Source organism: Thrips palmi, unplaced genomic scaffold (genome assembly GCF_012932325.1).
Source record: "Thrips palmi isolate BJ-2018 unplaced genomic scaffold, TpBJ-2018v1 HiC_scaffold_15, whole genome shotgun sequence".
NCBI lineage: Eukaryota > Metazoa > Arthropoda > Insecta > Thysanoptera > Thripidae > Thrips > Thrips palmi.
The window spans coordinates 3,979,397-3,995,317 of record NW_023144624.1 but is presented as its reverse complement, the minus strand read 5'-3'; the positions used below and the strand labels follow the sequence as shown (position 1 = coordinate 3,995,317).

The following is a 15,921-nucleotide window of genomic DNA, read 5'->3' as shown; positions in this document are numbered from 1 at the left end:
TGAGTTATAAATTGGTTGTTGAGCGCCGCACGCCGCACCCCCCCCCTCCCCCAACCCCTCCCACCCCTCACCGCTTCCCGCCCGCCCCCGCCCCCTGCCCGCCCGCCCACCACACCCCTACCTTTGGAACGAACACTGGTGCAGAACTCTAGAAACTCGAACCAGTACAACGAAAACACGCTGATCCGAAACAAACGAAAGGCATGTGAAATGAAATGAACACTTAGCAACTTCTTAGATGTCCTTTTTTCTATACAGTTTTAGGAATTACTTGACTCAGACGGTGAAATTTTGGGCATGTCAGCGCGTAACCCCCTTTGCTTTGTCTTGACATTATAAAATTTCTTTGACATTTCTTTGGTTGGCTTTGGACTTCAAAGCATTCGCATTTTATAATTGGCCGTTTCCATCCCAGGCGAGCTGTAGGTTTGTTTTATTTTGTTGTTGTTTCGCGGATTGTCGTGTCGTTTGGATCTTGCCCGAACAGAGAATTTTTGTTTCATGAAAGCTATTACCACTGGCATTTCACTGTCTTTCTGCAAATTCTCTGACCGCCAATACTTGTATCTCTTGATAGTTACAATAGCACTTTCACATTCAATTTATTGAAGGCTTACCCTCTTCTGTTAAATGGGCATGCAACAAGTGTACGAAAGTGTTCCAAACTTACTTTCTAAGCCTTTTAACGCAGACACAATTTATGTAGTGTATGATGTAATTATTGACTCATTTCTTTTCAGGATCACAAGAGCAAGGATGTCAGCCATAAGCCTTCAAGCACGAGTCAACACAAGATCTGTTAAAAAATTAGAAAAACCTCGCCCACTTAAACTCAACACTTCTCAGAGCAGACATGCCGAAAACCGTTTATCAATGGGAGGCGTCTCTGGTAAGTTTCTTCATTCCCAATATCTATTTTATGTGTTACTGTTCCATGAACTTTTCTTTACATTTTATTTTTATTAGTTGATGAGGTGATGGCTTTGGCTGATACTGTTTGCCAACACATATTAAATGGCAACTGTGATCGTGCGTTGCAATCCAATGTTGTAACTCTAAGTTCAAGCCTAAAACTGTATGGGCAGCAGTTGGAGACTATTTATAAAGGTAATTGAATTTTTTGAAGTCCCAGACATTGCAGTCTTAGAATCAGAGCGGCAAAAAGAAGGGAAAAATTGTACACCCTTATTTTGGTCAGAACTGTCTCATTTTATTATCCAAATATACATACTCCCTACTTGCTATTCTTACATTACTAAATCACTTAGTATAACAAGTCAGTAACAGGATAAAAACTATCAGTCTAAAAGTGGGGTGTCTGATTTTTCCCCACTCCTGCAGTGTCTGATAACTGACCCTATCTTTGTCAGTTTATGAAATGTTTTGCTTTTTTTTTAGATCAACTTGACAGGCTTTTTGTCACTTTCCGCAATGGGTCTCGGGATGAGAAACTGGACTACATCTCACGGGTGCATTTACTTGAATTGGTCGAGCTCCGTGGTTCTAACTGGTCCGGATGTGACAACATGTCTGATTACTATCGACACAAGATCGCTCACACTCACAACTATGAGGTATGTTTTTTCTTTCTTTTTCTTCTTTGTCTTTTTTAAATGTATTTTTATATTTTCCCCATTTATTGAGTTGTCAGCTGACTGGTTCTTACTTTAATTGCAGGTTGATGTCATCGAATCACCTGTAACTCCTAGTAGTGCCCTGGCAAGTTTGGGACAGTTCGGCCAGGCAAATCCTCTGGCATCATTGAATCTCACACCTGCTCAGTCGCCCACTACACCACAACCAACATTGCTCAATCCAGGAGAAATCTTAAAAACATCTGGCAAATACCCAAAGCCTACAAAGATTCCAAATAAAAATTATTGTAAGGATGAGGTTGTCATTCGTAACTCAGACTCAGGCAAAGGTAAGATGGTTTGCAAAATTTTTAAGATGGATAGTTTTATAAGTTAGTTTCCCTGGTTGTTTCTTTTAAGTACCCCACTTTAAACTCAAATCCAATGTCCTCCTAAACAAATGAACATCACTGGCCACAATTTTTACCTATTAAGGATAATTGGGTTTTCTCATGCAAATTAAGAGAATTTGGTAAGTGTAAGATTTGTTCACTTTCCTTCCCAGCTTTTTAAAGATTTATTTTAATTCTGAAAATCTGTTTGTATCACAGTAGTTTCTTACTTTTGAAGCCCCACACTCCATCATGTACCTCCATTGTCAATGGTTGTCAGGGGAATGGGAAGCATTGTTAGAGCATTATGTATCTGTTTTAGTGATGGGAATCAAAGGAAGGAGGGTGCACATGATTGAAGAGATGAGTGAAACCATCATTTCCTTTCAGCGAGGTAATATTTTCAGGTGCATGATGATGTTGCTTGTGACTGACTTCAGGCTAACACATCTGATCGCACAGTTTGTGCAGCAATCCAGCACATAATCTCCCATTGCATCTGTTTAACCAAGGTTTAACCCTTAATCCACTTCCATTTGCTTCATAATCATGTATGCCAGTATTTTCTGAAAATTTTCTCCCAACATTCTGCACAAACATGCCTTGGACTAGGTGGAATGGAATATTGTTTCGCAAATCAACTTTGATTTTGAACCATTGCTTGTGTTGTCTCACTAAATTTTATCAGCTTACATTAACCATCATTAATTTTCGTCAAAGTCATTCTTTCACTTTTCTCCCCTTTTTGAGTCCATATTTTTGTTTCTAGTGAACCCTGGAGCAAAGGAGCGCTTGGTGCAAATAACTGGTCCCACGGAAGAAAAGATTGTGTACGTAGGCATTTTGTTTATTGGCATTTTGACTAGTCGGGCTGCCATGGTTTTTAAGAGTAACTAAGCTAAATGCCATACAAATTGTTTCAGTCACGCCCGTCAGTTAATGGAAGATACAATTCGACGCAATGCCTCCCCTGTGAGGCCTGAGCAACCTGATGGAATACGAGAGCATCATGAAACATTGGGGGGCTCTAGCTCAAGCCTTAACAGCAGTGCTTCTGAAGATAGTGTTCGCATCTCACAAGGAGGTATCAAAAATTTTTCAGTCTTGAGTACTCAAAATTAAATAATAATAATAATAATAATAATAATAATTACCTGAAAATGAAACTGTTGTGTTCCAGGTGCAAGACGTTCTACTTTGTTGCACAGCTTTTCTACGAATGATGCAAGTCTGGGAGAATATAAGTACACAGTTGCAGTTGGTAGTTGTGTGTTAAAAATTACTTGCTCTAATCATGATATTGTACGGGTATGTACATTGAAATTAAGTCTGAGAAATGAGCTGGCCTCTTCTGGATTCACCACTGGAAGGCTTAATTTGATGGTCCTTCCTCTGTTTCAGGCCGCCAAGTTGGTTTTAGATGAGTATTTTGCTGGTCAGGATCTGGGATACTTTGATGGGTAAAACTTTTCCAAATAGATACTGATCTTCAATAATAATATTGTTCTAGTCTAATAATGTCTTATCTTATATAGCTATGAGGAAGAGTTGCCATCCCCGTCAAATACCTCGGCACCAGTTCCAAATAGTTCATCCAGCTCACCAACAACCTCTATGCCGCTTACTTCTGTGGAAACTGCAGTTCCAGTGCCTCTGAGTGAAATCCAATCCCCATCAGCAACAACTGATCCTGCTCCAGTGTCTCTTATTGAAACAGGATCAAGTATTAGCTCTACTGAGAACTCAGTCGCAGCCATACCACAAAGCGACAGTGTTGATGATGAAGCTGTTGCTCCGACAAACCTACCTGGTAAGATCTTCCTTACCTTGAAGAGTGTCAAAACATTGGGTGTTTGTACTTTTAACTGGAATAATTTCATCCTAGCAGGAGAATCTATCAAGAGGAAACAATACACATATGAAGAATTGTTGTCTTTGGCAACAAGCCCCATTTCTCATGATGCCCCACCTGATTGGGCTCGCATTGCAAGGGATTTTCCGTCAATTTTGAAGAAGGTACAGGATTCGTGGTCATGTGGCTATGCCGGTGACTATGTAGGCAATTACAACAGTTACTGCTATGATTATGATTATATGAGCCACTATATGGGTTGTTACTACCCAAATGCTTATGTAACTGGGTACTTTGGAGACCTGCATGGAGCATGTGGCATGAAGTGGAATGCATGGGATGTACGTCAGCGCAAATATCCCCGCCGAATGATTCCTGTATACCGACCCTCTTGACCCTTCCATCCCCCATCCCATCCCTCAGGTGATTGATTCACTGCCCTCTCGCCCTGCTAACCTGTTTTCCTTCTGCTGCTTGACATTCACATACTTGATTCCTTCCATGCTTCACCTTTCAGTAATGTACACAGTGTAGTAAACTGAAAATCATGTTCCTCTCCAACTCTAATAAGAGAACGGAGATGAAATTTGGTTTCATTGACCATAGTAATGCTTTGTGCAAATGTTTAAACATATTTTAGGGACACGTGTTAACTTGCTCTGAAGGTAGATCCTATTTGAGTTCTTCATTTTGCTAATAATACTATTGTGTTGTTTCAGATGGAACCCTTTGAGGCAGCCTCCCAGTTTCTGGACTGAAACTCTTGATTTTCCAGGCAACTTTCTTGTTAACCAAAGCATCTGTAGTTTTAACTCTAGTCTTAAGATTGTGATCATCTTTCCAAGTATTCTTTTTCTCTTTTTGGAATATTTTTCCTTGCGTTAATATCTAATAGTCTTTATGATTTGGTTCCATTTGGTTCACCATGTCTTGCCAAAAAAATGTCTAGTGCTCTCTCAGCTGTAATCTCCCTCCTAATTTTGCTTCATTTGTATGTCAGAGGAGAATTGTCTATTTTAAGACCCATCCCTCGCCTCCCCCCTGGGAAGGGGCCTTTTTTGCCCTTACAATGGTAATTATATTCTGTTCAGAAAATTTATTTAGATGCATGCAACCAACCATTCAGTAATTAAATGTATTAATGGGGAACAAGAATTTTCACTACTGAAAATATGAGGAGGTGATGATGTTGGATAGAAAGTGACTGTCTTAATAGTATTTCATATTGAAAAGTAAAGCTTATTTGATGGTATCGAGTAAGCTGTAACATTGATGCTATCTATAATGAATGTATTTCCTTTTGACTGTTATAACGTTTTTCTTGTGTATGTGATGCCGTTGGGCTGTAAGATAAAGATCTGTTTATAACATAAAGACTGTGAATTTGGTTCGCCTTTGTTTTTGTTACAAGAAATTTTAATTGTACCTATTCTTGACAAATAAATGTGCTTGTATGAATGTCAAATCTTGCATTTATTACCGGCTTGTGGATTTAAAACAATGGCTCACATTCAAATGTCACCCATAAAGTTCAAACTAGTGTATGTACTAAAAAAATAAGAGTTAAATCACAACAAAGTCAAATAAATTTAAAACATGGATCGAAAACCTACAAGAATCGAGATACCGTAATTCTTTGCCTCTTTTGGGCCCATATCTAAAGCACACAGTAAAAAAATATTAGGCTATAATTACGCCATTTCTAAAGCACTTCTACTTTCTTTAAATCTTTATTAGCAGCAGCATCATTCAGTTCTTAAGAGATTGCATGTCACCTTAAATAAGAGATCACCAGAAAATACTAGTAAGAGTGACGGGTAGAAAGCCTCACAGAACACAACCAGGGAGTGATTTACATAAAGAGTTCTCATTAGTTTCCAGTTTACAAAAGGGGGAAAATTGTAATCACCTCTAGAACACACAAGACCCTACAAGATCCAGTTATAAACAACACATGAAAATTATTTTAAGACAGGTGTATGGCTTTATATGTACTTTCATTCACGATTAAGAGTAAGATTCCATAACAATTAGTAGCAGAAGACAACCTTACAAAACAACAAAAATGAAGACTACATCAAAATCACAGTCAGATATACACAACTCATATCATTTATGAAGACTTTTTCATTCTCTCTTTGCTTTCCCAGAAAAATATCTTTAACTTAGCTCACCTCTGTTTTATCCTTTAGGGAACAAATTTATATTTTTGAATAGGCGCATATTTTTAATGGACCCATTTATGGTACTACATATGCTGTAATGACATAAGGACATTTATTCAGAGCAAACAAAAGAGTGATGGTGGGGTAAGCCTACAGAAGAATCAGGTTGGGTGGCACTTGACATTGTGGGGGCAGAAACTTGGGGAGCTTCATCTGCTTCGATTGCCAGAGGAATAGACGGCTCAGACTCTGCTCGCCTGGCAAGTGAATCACTCAAGGCGATGTCAAGAGGAGAATCATCATCATTGTCTTCCTCCTTATTTACGTTTGGCTCACTTCGGGTCAATGCCTCTGCCTCAAAAATAGGTTTCATCCCAGGTGCAGGACCATCATCACTGAGCTCTTCATTCAAGCAGACATTGCTTATGTCAACCTAATTAAATGAAAGAAAACAAGTTAAATCCCTCTTTTGTAGAATTTTTTAGCAACGAAAAATTTATTTCAAATGCACACAACCTACCGCACTATTTGAGAAAATGGCAGCTGGTCCAAGATTTGTTGCATTTGTATCCACATTTGAAACCTTCCTCACAGGTTCTTGACTGTTTTTTTCTAAACGACCAGCAATAGGTACAGGTGAATGATAGGTTTCAGGAGAGAGAGGAGCTGGAGTTGAAGGAACAGATTGCTGTGGGGATGTAGGTGTCAAGACAAGTTGACGGGCGACTGATCTATCTCGTCCTCCATTACCAATATGACTGTGACTTGTGGGGCTGCTAGCCCGGTTCCATGGAGGAGTCATGTCACCTGTTCTTTGAGCTTTGTCCTAAAATAGATTTAAAAATAAAACCAGGCATAAAATATTTGATGATCTCTATTAAATGAACCAAATATTATTTCATACTTACAAGTCTATGTTGGTTTATAAGATCGCAAGCCTTTCCAAGTATAACAACAGAGATCAGTATCCGAAATGATGTCACACATAGGTATCCAAGAATGAGCAGACTGACAGAAGCGGGTGATTCAATATTCAAGGCCTGTGCTAACACTCGCACCATGACTACACCAAGTGGCAATGGTATGAAACCCATCCGACGGGCAACCAAGTCCGAATGGTCAGAAAATGCCTGAGCTCCCAAAAAAGTGAAATGAGTTTACAGGAAAAGATGTACAACAGTTATTAAAGAGTCACTACTTACGTGTTTCTGTCTTGTCTGGGCCATGTCATAAGCCAGACTGATAGTGTAATCCCGATAAACATCAACTTTCAACTCATTGAACCGAGTTATGAAAGCATGTTTGATCCAGTCTACAAGCACCTCAGCAACCAATACCAATAAACAGTCCGGCACTAAGACCCAGAGACGTTCTGTAACAATACAGTAATCACACTTTGCTTTTCCAACTAAAAATATATTTTGAAATGAGGACAGAAAACTTAAGATTGTAAAGGTAGAGAAATAGATTGATGTTAGAAATGTTAAATAAATGACTTGCCTTCCTTCCAGGAATATTCTCTCATGGTTTGTAGAACAACAATAAACAAGAGAACAAACAGATGAAACCTTTCTCTTACATCACTGCACGAAACTTGGAAAAGATTGTTTTTGTCAAACTTTTTAAAAACACTGCCTTTAAGTTCAACAAACTGAAAAGGGAAGAAAACATGAGAACTACAGTTTTAAACATTTAAGTCAAACTTTCACCATGAACTGAAAGACAGACTCACATTATTGGACATCATTATTGTCATGAGAGCCTTGTTGTTAGAATTTATGGCAACATTCAAAGTTGTAGCTTGGCACAAGACCAGAAGACTATGGAGGACTAAGAGATAGTTAAGGAAATCGGGCAGAAAAAACCTTAAATAAAAATGGTAGTATTTTAAACGCCTCTAGCACAAGAAGCATCTTACAATTGAAAAATGAAGAAATTGTGCAAAAGGATACAGACATAAGCCACTGCAAAAAATAAATGAGGGATAACCCCCAAGTGCTCTCTTCTTCGATCCCTTGGTTCTGTTGCTGTCCAAAACAAAGCATCAATGGTATCCTGACCAAATGCTGAGAAAAGACGATCACCAACCTAACGCACAAAAGTCAGCCACAAATAGTGAGATTCAAATTCAATCAATGTGATGTTAAGTTAAACAAATGGTAAAATTTTAAAAATAAAAAAAATTCAAAGTGATTACCTCAAGCATATTGTAAAAAATATACAACTTGATTACTGACTGACTTTTGATGAGATGATACATCATACTTGTATCGATGTAAAACATCAGCATGCTACAAGTTATCAAAATGAAGGCCTTCAAAATATCACATATTTCAGCAGGGGCCAAGACCCCTCTGGATCGTAAAGGTCTTTGAGCTCTACAAAAAAAAGGATGAGAGGTTTAAATATCTGACAAAAGAGTACAGAGGTAAAATTTTAATAAATACACAAAAGACATACCCAAAGCAAACTTGAAGAGGTCTTGTTATAAGTGATATGAGGGCCATGATGAATCTCATAGGCAGAAATGTGTAAACAAACAAGAAGGAATCTGCACACTGCAAGATAGTTCGAAAAACTGAGCTTATAAAAAAGCATTGAAAGGAAGAGGAGAAAAATGTAAGGATAGAATGATGTGTACCTGAAAGAACCCATAGGTCATAAACTTCTCAACTTCTCTGGGTATTTTCATAAAAGAATAGACTTTTTCTCGACGTGCAGAGTATCGTTCTTCATCGTGCTCAAGTAGATAGCTACGTGTCAGCTCTACACGCAGAAATTCAAATAGAGATGGTTTTCTCTGCAAGTCTGCAAAATACAATCAACAGTGAGGTACGAGAGCCAGCAGAAGTACTAGTGCATTAAGCCAAGAACCAAGGCAAACTGTTGAAACTGTCATTGTCAGTAACAGAAAGATGATACAAATCAGACAGCAAAGCAGGAAGGTGATAAGCTCAGAGTTATTAAAATTAGTTCTAAAAGGTTGGAGGTCATGCATCATATTTGCAGGCTTCACACAGCTAAGAATGTACCAGCCTGAAAATTGATCAATAAAATAACTTGAAGTACAACCGTGCTAAAAGAGATGCAGCTGACAGTATTGATTTGACATGTTATACGAAATAAGTGGACGTTTTCTCCATAGCAGCACTAACCTATCCTAGGTCGAGGATTATCCGGATCACGCATCATATCTTGTCTGTCCCAACTATTCCTCAGGTCAGCTTCGTTGAACAAATCTTCCACTTTGTTTTCGTTGCTGTAGTGAACTCTTGAGCTAGTTCTAAACCTAATCTTTTTCTCATTTTGATGTCCATAAAGTCCGCCAACTCTATCCGCCATGGTGACATCTCCCAAACAAGCAATAATGCTGCAAATAACCACAAAGCAGTACGTGTCTCTTTACTGCAAATAGCGTTAGTGGCGTCTGCTGCTGTCAAGCTATTGTTTTGTTTTGAAATTTTGGTGTAATTAGTTTGTTATCCACGATTTTATTGTACTTAAGTGAAAATAACCACTCTAAATATCGATCATGACCCAGTCCTAATATTGTCTTTGATTGAGAACCGCGTGTACGAGTAGAAAACAATATTTTATTCAATACTAGTACCGCCTAACCAATGCTCAATGTTTTGAAGTTGGTCTGACCAAATGTTACTTCATTCCATAGTAAGTTGATTTGAGTGGGATGCTTCATTGGATTCACAACCATGGTACGGGTCCAATGGAAAATATTTTCTTTTCCCCATAGACTGAGGTAAATTATGATCTGGTCTTTATTTTGAAAAACATCATTTAACTTTGCTGAGTTGGAAGATGGAGAGAATTTATAAATGTTTTTGTCCTTAGGAAATGGTTTTCAACTTATTATTCCAAGATAGTTCTCACCATACGGTCTTTGACTTACAATCATTTTATGAACTCAAGTTATGCATCAGATGTCATAATGGAACCAATGATTTGGTTTGTCGATAATTTTACCAAATTTTTAGGACCCGTAAGTTTATTTTGTCCCATCAAAACTTTAAATAGCCTTATTAATTACTAATAAAATTTGTCTCTTTATTTGTTGCAGTTTTTTATAGTTTGTGTCATTACATTAACAGCATCAGTGGTAGGAATCTGTTATTGGATTGGTTTACCATATTGGTGGGAGAAAAGTCCCACTGCCACCATACCCATTTTAATAATTGGGCATTGGCTGCTAGTCAATATATGTTTTACATACTACATGGGAGTTGTAACTCCCCCTGGATATCCCCCTGAGGTTTGACATAACTTTTCTCCTTAACATAATTTACTTTCAATTTATGACTAGAGGCATCTTTATTTTAAAATGAATGATTTACAGGGAAGTCTCATTACTGAAGCTGTAAGTATATGTAAAAAGTGCATTGCTCCAAAACCACCAAGAACTCATCATTGCTCAGTGTGCAACAGATGTGTATTAAAAATGGACCATCACTGCCGTATCCTTTCTTTGACTCTTCAATCACTCCATCATGGTACAAAAAAAGATGTCATTGAGCCTTAATCGCTTTCTTCAGCTTGGCTGAACAATTGTGTTGGTCATTTGAATCATCGTTATTTCTATACATACATGGCCTGGATGTGTATAGGAATTATTTTTATTATTATTTTTGGTCTAGAAATTCTGTATGCTGAAGTATTTGTACACTCTTTTCAAGGAGAGGACTATGAGGAGGTTGAATTAGAGGGCCATCCAGTTAGAGTGAACACCTCTGGTGCTATCATTCCTGTGGTATGTTTAAAAAACAAACAATTATTTGCTTGCTTATTATTTCAGAGAAATGGAATGCTTTAACATAGGCTTGTGTTTAAAAAGCACTTTTTTTTTCTTCAGACAGAAGAGGGGTGGGGCGCAACTGTAGGTAGCAAGGGAGAACCTGAGATGGATGATGCAGCATGGAGAAGACGATTCATCTTGTATGTGGCTCTTCTCTGTACAGGTATGTCATTTTGTGTGTCATCTGATCTTTTAATCAATTTTTAAAAAATGTAGTCAAGTTTATCATGGTTATTTGAACTGAACTGGATTTTGGGGCAGGTACAATTCTGGCCCTAGGAGCACTTACTATATGGCATGGAAAACTCATAAACCGAGGGGAAACCAGCATTGAAGCCAATATAAACAAGAAAGAGAGAGAACGTTTGGCAAAGTTCAAAAGAGTAAGGTTTACATATTCTTATCTATGTTGTTATTTTTATGTTTGTGGTATTGCATACTGTTTTTCTTTTTTCAGACTTATGTTAACCCCTATGATTTTGGAAAAAGAAGAAACTGGATGCTCTTTCTAGGGCTTGTCAATGGAAGGTTTGTACCATAAAAGTTAGAAATATTTTCGCATACTACTTTGCGTACCTGTTTGAAAAAAAAAAATTTGTTCAAGGAATTGGCGACATATTCTTTTTCCCTCAAGACATCCTCCAGTGGGAAATGGTCTGCATTGGAAGACTGTAGACTCTGATAGTGATGGGGAAGATGACTATGACTGTAAAACTTTGCAATCTTGTGTGTCGAGCTGAATCTTTGATTTTCAGCTTTAGGATATTTGAATTGATGAGAAATACCAATGTAACATTTTTGATGTTTCTAGTATTCATTCAGCACCTTAAGGACCAGAGAGGGTCCCTACTGCATGCACCCTATGCAAGATATCTTTCTTTATTCCCAATGATTTTGAAAAAGACATTGGTATGAACATTCAATTAAAAGAAAAATGGTTGTGACAGTGCTAATTTTAAAATTTTCAAAGTATATTATTTTACCAGTGCTACACATCGTTTAAGCCTTTTCTAATGACTTAAGTCAAATCTTACTTTGTATTGGGGAACAGCAGACTAAAATGAAGGCAATATCTTGTCACTATGTGTTAGGAGCAGTTAGCTATAATTTGTATAAATTTGTGATAGTAAATAAATTGACTACAAAAAAATTGTTGGAGGTTGTTTTTGTATTGGCCTTCCCTGAATACCGCAAAATGAAACTTTCAATAATCTTTTTCTACAAAAAGAACAACATTTTAAAACTTAGTTTCTGAACAAATAGTAGTTTACTAGTAGTGCTTATACTATTTTCTCCAAACATCTTGTCGTGCACGATAAGTTGCCTACCGGTGGAGAGCCAGGCGCGTTGAGTTGCGAGGGTCTCCTCCGGGCCTTTTTTTCTTTGGCTCAGCTGACCATACCGGTTTAGGGTGTACCCGTACCCACCCATTGCCATGGTCGAGGGTACAAAAAATAGCGCGTGGTCCCCTTCTCCCCCTCCCTGTTCTCTTGACACGAAGCTGGCGTGTTGCGTGGGGGACCGCCGGTGACTTGCTGCACGACCCGAGCGCACCTAGGCCGCAGGAAAGCATCGCTCTGTAAGGTAATGGCTTTGCGGGTTCGACAAGAGGTTTGAATAGCATGCTGCGAAAAGAGTTTGTTGCGTGGCCAGGCGCGGATCAGAGGGGGAGGGGGTTGATAGGGGCGTCGTTCCCTCAAAGGTAGCGGGGAAGCGGCCTGAAAGGTACTGAAAGGGAGGCAGAGAGTCGCACTCCGCCCCAGTAGGTAGGCAAGTTCTGCGACATCGCCCCTCCCCCCTTGAACCGTCTCTGGATCCGCTCTTGTAGGGGCCATACGTATGCCCGTGTCACGTGACTCGGACAGAGGTACGCCATCTCGCATGAAGAACGGCAATCCCTTGTGCGGCCGAACTGCGACACCGAAAGAGCCTCGAAAGGCCTTAGCCTTCCCGTTCTCTCAATTATCCTCCGCAGGAACGCCGCGTCGGACGTCGGCATATGCCGTCGCGTCGGCCCGGCCGCCAATCCCAAGCAAGGCGTTTGAGTGACGCGAAGAAAAACGTCGTGGGGACGGGGAATTACATGTCACAACACGCGGCAAAGCGGCAAGGCGGTACGTCCATGGTACATCGTTAGGGGACAGGACAGCAGGCAGCCAGAGGCAGCAGGCGCCTTGGAAATCCGAGTCTCCGAGTCCAAAGATCGAGGAGGGCGACAGAACGTTGCTCAGCGGGGCGACTTCGTGCGCTAGGTGCGCTAGGCGTCATGCAGTTTTCATCATCGACCCACTAACCATCACGATGCACAGGTGTCGAAGGGGTTGCCTATCTGCGGGCGCCACGCCGGGGAGAGTAGAAGGGGAGAGGAAGGAGAGGACGGGGGATCGTGGCGGAAAGAGGGTCCTGCCCAACCCAGCGCCGCCCAGCGCACTCGCATCCTCACACGACAAATCACCAAGGACATCTCCATTCAATACCCATTTCTAATGCGTTTGTCAAATGTGCGCTCCCCAGGTACCTCAGTCAAGAGGTCCACTATCGCAGCACGGCAGCACTGTCGCGGTAAAGCGAACTCAGACGGGCAGACAGACAGACACTCCTTGATTAGATTGGGACAAAGAGTTGCGCCCCAAACGACAGCCGAGCGAACAAGACTGTTTCCTCGCGAAAAAAGAGCCCGCGCCACGGCAGCCACGGTGAGGGCACTTCGCGACTTCCCTGGCGGCGCGACGATTTGGAGGCAGCCCAGGTGCCACTGCGCCACTGCGAGTCAAGGGTCAAGTTTCGTTGGTGTTTGTGGCGGGAGCGGGACCCCGCGAGGCCGAGAGGAAGAGGAGGGGGCCTCGTGGGACTCATAAACCCCATTAGGATGTCCATGCCAGTCAATATTGACTGAAATATAGACGATCACCCGTACAGCCTGACACCTGCTCCGCTCCTGACCCTTGCACCACGATTCTGTTGAGAAATGAAGACAACAAGTTCACAGGAAATAATCACGGGTGCGAGCGGGTGCACACACACGCTCGCCACGGCTCGCCGGCTCGTGGGCAGTGGACACGCCGCGCGGTAGGCCGGATCAAAATCATAATCCCCGTCGATTCCCAGCAATCAACTTTTGAACCGCACCGGGCCCAGTCGGGCCGGGCCAAGGGCCGGGCCCGTTGGCGGTCGCGATGTCGCGATAAGGGAGAGGCTCGTATCTCGGAGAGAAGGTGGCAGAGCCCGGCAGAGCCCGGCAGAGCCTTGGTCCTTGAAGAACAAGAACCACCTCGATCTCGATTAGGTTGCTAAGCGTTGACGGCGCCGGCTCGAAGTCGAAGTTCGAACCGCCATGCGCGTGCCGCGAGCGCTCGGTGTGCACGCGCTGGCGCGTTGATTCCGGACGGCGGCGGTATCCGAACCCAAGTACTTCTCTTATCGGCAAAAAATGAAAATGCTGAGCGGGTCCGTGGGAGAAAATGTTGTGTAGGCGCAGCAAGGAGATTGGTTTACAGCGCCCGATAAGCCGCGCAATGCAGATGTGCACATGTGTGGAAGCTTTGGAACCGCGGAGCGCCACCACCGCCCCTCTGTGCCTCGCGCCGTGCTACATGTAGCAAGGACTGCTCCTCGAGGCAGCAAGCGGCGGCACGACAGCCACGTCCCTTCCGGTGTCGCCTTTTCCGACTGGAGGACCGATGAACCTGGATGAACCGATCACGGCCGCGAGTCCCGCGAGCAGCTCATGACAGCGCGACGCAGTAACAGTCGCGGACTGATTCTGCGAGTCACTCCGTCTCTCTGTCTCTCTCACCTACACGGGGCGCCCGGGAGCGCCCATGAGAGCGAGAGAGACAAAGCGACGAAAATGACTCTCGAAAGCAGCCTTCAGGTCGCCGCCCCTGTGGTGGCGGCAGGCGGCAAGGTAAAGGGGAAGAATGCGTGTGCCAGAACGCGCGGTAGAGCGAACTCCCAGAAAGTGTTTATCGCCGCGCACCGAGACGAAGTCTTTCTTTTGTCGCGCATGACGGGATAGGTACGCGACCCGTTCGGGAAGAGAGATGAGATGGTGTCGGGGTGACGTCATTCCTGCGACGGCATGCGACGGCATGCGACACTTCGGACGATCTATTAGTCATTAGTCGGCCGGATTGTGCGGCTGTGAGTACAAAAGTCGCGGCCGCGCCTCGAGTGGGACCGAGGCGGACTTTGGCGGACTGTGCCACCGCCGCCACCGCGCAGTGGGGGCGACGTGCCGCCGGGCCGGAACCCCTTCGCTCACTGCCCTCAGACTGATTCAGAGTCGTTTTCGTCTTTCTGTCTCTCTCGCACTCATGAGCGCCCCATCTAGGTGCGAGAGAGACAAAGGCGAAACCGGCTCTCGCAATCAGGCTCTGCTGCCTCCCCAATTGCGCCCCGTTCCTGGCGGGGCAGGGCTCACCCGGCTCACCTCACTGTGAGGTGACCGCCTCTAGACAGAGAAGGCCGCCCACGTGCCTACGCACCGAAGACGCTGCATTCCCACGGTGTTCAGAAAGGGCCTTATCAAAAAGGAGTTGCTGTCCGTCGAGGCGCTGTAACATGAACTCGATTGGCGCCACAGACAGTGCGACGAAAAGGAAAACGACTCGCGGCATCAGTGTGCTGTTCAAAGATGAGCCGATGCACGCAGTGCGCGACCCCGCCCCGCGAACCCCGCGTGGGTCCGCGTCGGCGTGGGCCTTCCACCAAATGCCCTCTGTGGCGCGATTGTCGCTGGGCTGTCCGCAGCGTCCGCCAGGGTAGCGTAGATAACGGACGTCGTCTAGGAGCGAACAGCTAGAGTCTAGAGTGGGCGCGCGCACGTGCTGCCATACGCCACGCATGGAGGATGGGGGAAGGGGGAAGGGGGTGCTGGGGGTTGGGTGAGGGTCGTTGCACCGCACCACGCACCGCACCGCCGCACCGCGATGGACGCGCTCGCCCCCAGGTCGCCCCTGCCGCCTCGAAATCATGGCAAGCCGATCGAACGGTCAAGCCAGCTCGGCGGCCAGGCCAGAGAGACTGAGTCAGCCGTCCTGCCGATGCACGAGTGCATGTGCACGGCGGGCCGGGAACTTGGCGCTTCGCTGCACCCGGCGGGTAGGCAACCCCCCGACAGCGCCGCGGT

The 15,921-nt window shown here is 43.3% G+C and overlaps 3 protein-coding genes across 9 annotated transcripts; 2 read left to right on the top strand and 1 right to left on the bottom strand.

Annotated features, from left to right (window-relative positions):
- Positions 1-98: 98 nt before the first annotated feature.
- LOC117641012 (eukaryotic translation initiation factor 4E-binding protein Mextli) lies at positions 99-5,283 on the top strand. Of its 6 annotated transcripts, none has more exons than XM_034378101.1 (13): positions 99-201; positions 741-889; positions 967-1,107; positions 1,399-1,574; positions 1,678-1,924; positions 2,289-2,360; positions 2,736-2,796; positions 2,890-3,050; positions 3,147-3,274; positions 3,368-3,426; positions 3,502-3,776; positions 3,852-3,982; positions 4,538-5,283. In XM_034378101.1, exons 2-13 carry the CDS (start codon positions 757-759, stop codon positions 4,574-4,576), a joined length of 1,623 nt encoding a protein of 540 aa, XP_034233992.1. In that variant the 5' UTR covers positions 99-201; positions 741-756; the 3' UTR covers positions 4,577-5,283. The 6 variants fall into 6 exon arrangements, with proteins under 6 accessions (XP_034233992.1, XP_034233994.1, XP_034233993.1 ...); XM_034378103.1 differs by lacking the exon at positions 99-201 and adding an exon at positions 210-422; XM_034378102.1 differs by lacking the exon at positions 99-201 and adding an exon at positions 210-426.
- LOC117641011 (protein TAPT1 homolog) lies at positions 5,273-9,356 on the bottom strand. Its single transcript, XM_034378098.1, has 11 exons — positions 9,139-9,356; positions 8,625-8,791; positions 8,444-8,541; positions 8,181-8,361; positions 7,936-8,071; positions 7,716-7,813; positions 7,484-7,634; positions 7,186-7,355; positions 6,892-7,113; positions 6,504-6,809; positions 5,273-6,416 (listed from the first exon to the last, which is right to left on the bottom strand). The coding sequence occupies exons 1-11, from the start codon at positions 9,323-9,325 to the stop codon at positions 6,096-6,098; spliced, it is 2,037 nt and encodes a 678-aa protein (XP_034233989.1). The 5' UTR covers positions 9,326-9,356; the 3' UTR covers positions 5,273-6,095.
- Positions 9,357-9,387: 31 nt separating this feature from the next.
- Positions 9,388-11,592, top strand: LOC117641014 (palmitoyltransferase ZDHHC16). 2 transcript variants are annotated; one of them, XM_034378105.1, is made up of 10 exons: positions 9,388-9,555; positions 9,654-9,740; positions 9,833-9,980; positions 10,059-10,250; positions 10,335-10,452; positions 10,531-10,745; positions 10,848-10,953; positions 11,052-11,173; positions 11,248-11,318; positions 11,395-11,530. In XM_034378105.1, the coding sequence occupies exons 2-10, from the start codon at positions 9,694-9,696 to the stop codon at positions 11,528-11,530; spliced, it is 1,155 nt and encodes a 384-aa protein (XP_034233996.1). In that variant the 5' UTR covers positions 9,388-9,555; positions 9,654-9,693. The 2 variants fall into 2 exon arrangements, with proteins under 2 accessions (XP_034233996.1, XP_034233997.1); XM_034378106.1 differs by having other exon boundaries at positions 9,389-9,740; positions 11,395-11,592.
- The last annotated feature ends 4,329 nt before the right edge of the window (positions 11,593-15,921 follow it).

Bases quoted from the DNA above. Each gene is read 5' to 3' on its own strand.
- LOC117641012 (XM_034378099.1), top strand. The intron at 1,575-1,677 runs GTATGTTTTTTC...CTTTAATTGCAG, and splicing joins CTCACACTCACAACTATGAG to GTTGATGTCATCGAATCACC. The intron at 3,983-4,537 runs GTACAGGATTCG...GTGTTGTTTCAG, and splicing joins TTCCGTCAATTTTGAAGAAG to ATGGAACCCTTTGAGGCAGC.
- LOC117641011 (XM_034378098.1), bottom strand. From the start codon at position 9,325: ATGGCGGATAGAGTTGGCGGACTTTATGGACATCAAAATGAGAAAAAG. The intron at 8,792-9,138 runs GTTAGTGCTGCT...TGTATTTTGCAG, and splicing joins TAATCCTCGACCTAGGATAG to ACTTGCAGAGAAAACCATCT. The intron at 8,072-8,180 runs GTAATCACTTTG...TTTGTGCGTTAG, and splicing joins TTTTTTACAATATGCTTGAG to GTTGGTGATCGTCTTTTCTC.
- LOC117641014 (XM_034378106.1), top strand. From the start codon at position 9,694: ATGGTACGGGTCCAATGGAAAATATTTTCTTTTCCCCATAGACTGAG. The intron at 9,981-10,058 runs GTAAGTTTATTT...TATTTGTTGCAG, and splicing joins TTACCAAATTTTTAGGACCC to TTTTTTATAGTTTGTGTCAT. The intron at 10,954-11,051 runs GTATGTCATTTT...ATTTTGGGGCAG, and splicing joins TGTGGCTCTTCTCTGTACAG to GTACAATTCTGGCCCTAGGA.